Source organism: Neltuma alba, unplaced genomic scaffold (genome assembly GCF_004799145.2).
Source record: "Neltuma alba isolate B1F8T4 unplaced genomic scaffold, ASM479914v2 tig00011686_pilon, whole genome shotgun sequence".
In the NCBI taxonomy this organism is placed as follows: domain Eukaryota; kingdom Viridiplantae; phylum Streptophyta; class Magnoliopsida; order Fabales; family Fabaceae; genus Neltuma; species Neltuma alba.
The window spans coordinates 2599-7547 of NW_021636325.1; the positions used below are offsets into that span (position 1 = coordinate 2599).

A 4949-nucleotide genomic window follows, 5' to 3' on the forward strand; every position below is an offset into this window, starting at 1 on the left:
GAGAGATACTTGAAAAGGGGTGCTACATGTTTGGGGGCTTCACCCTTTGCTTAGATCTTTTTTTGTGTTTTTTTTTTGGGGGGGGGGGGGGGAGATTTTTGATTTTTGTGTGTGATTCTTTTGCTTTAGCGTACTGGTATTGTAACATGATAAGTGGGGGGGGGGAAATGTCACTTAAGCACATGAACACCCATGTTGATGGGTACAAAAACAAATAAATCGTGAATTTTTTTGTCGCTTTGTGATCGCTACTCAAAGTAGAAGATATATTTGAGAGCAAGAATTGAACATGCATATATATGTAGCAAGCTTCCTATCATACGATTCCAGCATTTAAAAAAGAAAAAAATCCTTGCTATTCTGTTAATGGAGCAATAAACTCTCTCCTAGGAGTGCGAACAGAGCCATCAAGAGTTAATGAAGTGTAGCTTTTGAAAAGCTAATGAGTTCGAGCAATCAAGAAGAAAATTAATTATTTATCGCACACACCATGAACTTGGATACCGTAATGTTTTAAGTATAATTCATCATGGAAGTTCCAGCAGGAAAAAAAAAAAATTCATCATGGAAGAAGGATTACCGATACAAGGTATGGTTGATAATGGCTCCTGATCATCAAGAAGAAAACGTGAAATTTGTTGTCCACACAAGAAATAGGTGCCTTGAGAAAAGGCGAGCTTGAATTATCAGCAAACATGAGACGAACAGATCAGGGAAAGGAAATAGTTATCTGATTACAAATACAAAAGTTTGCTTTATCTTATTCTCTGTTCACGTATAACGGCAATCACTTGGCCTTAGCCAGACCACAAATCCTTTAATTCCTCCCTCCTCTCACTCTCGAACAAATTCCAAAAAAGGAAGAAAACACTACTAACCTTTTCCATGCCTAAGGTAGACAAGTGACCTTCACGTATGGCTGAGGCACAAAAAAGAAGGTATATTATGAATACTCCTTTTTCTGGAAAAAAAAAATACAAAAGGCTATTCATTTATTCAGCCAACCGAGCCATGCATATGTACTTCACTAGTATTTCTTTAGCAAGCTTCTAATCCGAACACAGCACCACGTTTTCAATAACATTTTATGCTTTCTCCAACCATCAAAATACTTGCCAATCACGTTTTTATAGCTAGGCCTCTGCTGAACCAACAGCCAGTACTCAGCAGTGTTTGGTCTGTCAGCTATGTACTCATGTTCTAAATCCAAAAGCACCAGACGAGCCAACACAGGGATGAGCATCACATCGGCCATAGTGAAATCTTGACCTGCTAAATAAGGCGTTTCACTAAGCTGCTTCTCCACTTCATCAAGAAGGATAACCAAGTGCTCCTTGCTCCTCCTCAACACATCAGGGTCTTTTAATTTTTCTTCCGTCTGATAAGCTTCTTTCAACTTCCTGTGGTAAGCTCCAGCTAGCTCGGGGGATTCAGACATTCGAGCAATCACCACCCGCCTTATAAACTTGGAGGTATAAGTGCGATATTTATCTGGTATATGGGAGAGTGTGAAAAACTTGGGATCCCACTCTTGTATCTTTCTCATCCATTCAACAACTTCCCTGCCACTAATACTGATGCCCTCAGCGCCAGAGGATACCTTAGCAATTCTTTCTATGTACCTGAAAACCCAACGGCATTTTAAACCCTTTGCTTATTATAAATGCATTTATAAGCAAATGCAAATTCAATGTCTTATTCAACCAAGGTGAACAAAGGACTCAATGATTAAATTTTATGAAGAAATGATTAAAATTTGTCCACCACCTTGAGTGGATACTGCCTCGAGGTAAAGGTTTTGGAGAGTCTAGATGAATGAATATGTGGAGAGCGGGTATCCGTTAGCAATAAAGTTTTAACTTATTTTCATCTAGAATTTTAGATCCCAAACAGCTCTTAAAAAAGTTCAATCCTTCTTTATATAAATCTGTTCAAGTCAAGGATAAAAGAATATATGTTAAAGCGAGAAGAAAGGGCATACTGGATTATATCAATAGTGTCGTAAAGGATGTGGGAACCATTTTGGAAAACAGGCAGCTTGCCACTAGGATTCATGTCGAAGAATGCGGCATCCAAATTCTTGCCTGTAATGGGATTGACATGGTGAGACGTATAATCAATGCCTTTCTCTTCCAATGCAAGCCTCACCTTCTGGCTGTTCAAATCAAAAGGATGATGATATAAATGCATTCTGTTGTCAGCTCTAAGAATGTTGCATGTACTGCTAAATCTTAAGCGAAGGTGCACCAACTCCCAAGATCACACAGAAAGCATAGAGATAGCACATTGTAGTCTTATCTGAAAAGGAAACACTCCAAATTATTATAAAGAACCATTATATATGACAACTCAATTTCTTCCACAGAAGTTTATGAATTACAGCACAAGCCAGAGAACTAAACAGCATCAGATTAAACGGGACGAGACGTAGGCCAAAAATAGAATAAAATAAATAAGTAGCTTTCTCTAGTCACGGTAAATATACATCATTTGGTGTAGAAACCAATCAGCTTAGCTCAATATCACTTGCTCCAGGGCAGAGGGTCTGTGTTAAAAAAGAGAATGACAAAAAAAGAAGTTGAAAATTACTAAATTCCAAATAAACTTTTGTAACGATACTTTATTTAGTGTTGACAAAACAACAATTTTTTTGTTGACATTCCTTATTTAGCATTTTTTTCCAGCTTTTTTTTTTTTGGTCATTTTCCGGTGTTCAAATTCCAGTCAGGGCGAAAATTAATTTTAAAAAGAAAATACTGATACCAATAGCTAGCTAACAGGTGATGAAAGCCTCCAAGTCAAGTCAAAACTAAAGTCAATACGAGAAAAAGCAAACCGAAGACTGCAATACTAATAACTCTCTCACCCAAAAACCTCAACTTAGTATTTTAGGTGGGAGGAAACATATCTTTTAAGATCTTTTTCCCCTTTGTCTATCAAGCTACAACTATGTAAATAAGAAAGTCACCAAAAATTTCTCCGGCGCATGTAACATAGAGATTACTATATCTGTGCTCATTAGGATTCAGGGAACAAGAAGGCTTCATTCAGGCACAGATGACGATTAAGTGAATCAACCAACTATAATTTGATGATCGATAAGGAATTAATCCAGCAAAGAAAGAACATGCGTAACTTGATGAATAGGATATAATTTTATTTAAACGAGTTACAATAACAGCACAATACCACTTCCAAGCAGTCGAAATAATTTCCACAAAAAAAAAAAATCAATTCACTTGATTACGCGGAAAACAGTCAATTGCTGTAAAAACTTCTAAACCAGCCAAAACACGATCAGGAAGAAATGAAAATAGATAGCCTTGGCCAAAAACAACAAAAGCACACAATATTAAGAGTGAAAAGCATGCCAAGCAAGTTCACAAATCAAAACGAACCAGGGAACGGAGGGAATCAACGAGGAAGTAAGAAGAACTTGGAACAGACACGAGAGAAATACCGAGGAAATAGTTGAGCAAGGATGCTAGCGGAAGGGCTTTGGGAGCCAAAATAAAAAAAGAGGCGCTCGCGAAAAAGTAACAACGAAAGCGAAGTAAGGCGAATGGTGACCAGAGAGGCTGAGAGTGCAAGAGAGGAGAGAGGAAGCACGAACCAGAACGCAACAATTTGTGACAGCGAGAGAGAAGATTCCATACACCCAACTGCAACTCGTAAACGCGTAAAGACACTCGCTCTACCTTAGTACACACATTGAACAAACGTAGTATCATAAACTTACAATTTATGTTTATTTATTTAGGATTTCCTTAGTATATTTATTAACATGAAGTTTATATTTATTTTGATTTTAATCTCTTAAATTTTAAATCATAAGTTTTAGTCTTTCAAAAAAACAAAATAGTTCAAATTTTTATTAAATGATAAAGACTAATATTTTAAATAAAAAATTTGAAGGATAAAAACACATAGTTTAAAACTTAAGAAACTAATATCAAAATGAGAACAAATTTAATTATTTAAAAATTAAAAATTATATTAATCCTAATTTATTTATGAAATTAATTATAATTAATTTTTTAAAAAAATATTTTTTTAAATCACTGTTTATGCTTGTCATGTAAACATCTAACAATATATTCTTTCGATGCTAAACATAAGTTACGCTAAAGTGAATCTTGTACATATAATTATAAATTTAAGAGATAAAATAAATTAAAATTTTATATTTAAAATCAAAATTAATATTTTCACTTGAGAATGCGTTGTCATTTATTTTTATCATAGACTTACTATGTCATCCTTTGACTCCCCAGCAGTCTTCACTGATACTGGCCAAGCTGCTTCTTTGCTTGTATGTGCTATTGATTGTTGAGCACTTCTTGAAAGGCCAGCGGAAGTCTCTTTTAGTATATTTACATTTAAATTGCATTTTTATACGGAATGATCAGTTGATGATGACTTGGACTGATTAAGACTCGACCATAAAATTATCTTCCTTGTCCACGTCGAATGTCGATCATTTCAATTCACGCCGTAGCCTGTTGTCGTGGGCCTATGACTAGAGTCCCCAACGACGAGATCCTCCTGAGAAGACCAGGGAGAGATCCCAATTTATGCTAATGATTTAATTATTAAGTTGATTTTAGTTTTAAATATAAGATTTATTTTTTATATTTATTAATTTTTTTAAATTATCTTTATAAATATTTTTTCAACTATACTCAAGTAGAAGATAAAGAAAGGATATTAAAAAAAATGATTATAATGTTTTAAAAAAAACATATTATATTTGCTTTTCTAGTGGGCTCTCAAGAAGCCCACATATCGACGTTATACAAAATATGAGCGGACCCGCTAACAATGCTCGTTGGGAAGAGGAACTATTTCCTTTGTGGGCCATAGTGGGCTTGAAGAAGCCCACATATTTCCCATCACAGAAAACAGAAGTAGACCCGAAGCCCGAATGAAAGGCAACCACTATATGTGTT

General features: G+C 35.3%; 1 protein-coding gene across 4 annotated transcripts; it reads right to left on the reverse strand.

Moving 5' to 3' along the window:
* Positions 1–731: 731 nt before the first annotated feature.
* Positions 732–3670, reverse strand: LOC114716706 (glutathione S-transferase TCHQD-like). Of its 4 annotated transcripts, XM_028901751.1 has the most exons (4): positions 3461–3579; positions 2149–2298; positions 1982–2084; positions 732–1622 (listed from the first exon to the last, which is right to left on the reverse strand). In XM_028901751.1, exons 3-4 carry the CDS (start codon positions 2053–2055, stop codon positions 1028–1030), a joined length of 669 nt encoding a protein of 222 aa, XP_028757584.1. In that variant the 5' UTR covers positions 2056–2084; positions 2149–2298; positions 3461–3579; the 3' UTR covers positions 732–1027. The 4 variants fall into 4 exon arrangements, with proteins under 4 accessions (XP_028757584.1, XP_028757583.1, XP_028757581.1 ...); XM_028901750.1 differs by lacking the exon at positions 3461–3579 and adding an exon at positions 3614–3670 and having other exon boundaries at positions 1982–2298; XM_028901748.1 differs by having other exon boundaries at positions 1982–2298; positions 3461–3578.
* Between the last annotated feature and the right edge of the window lie 1279 nt (positions 3671–4949).

Excerpts from the sequence above, each read along its gene's own strand:
- LOC114716706 (XM_028901750.1), bottom strand. The coding sequence starts at position 2,190 with ATGCATTTATATCATCATCCTTTTGATTTGAACAGCCAGAAGGTGAGG. Across the intron at positions 1,623-1,981 it reads GACACTATTGATATAATCCA|GTACATAGAAAGAATTGCTA; the intron begins GTATGCCCTTTC and ends TTGGGTTTTCAG.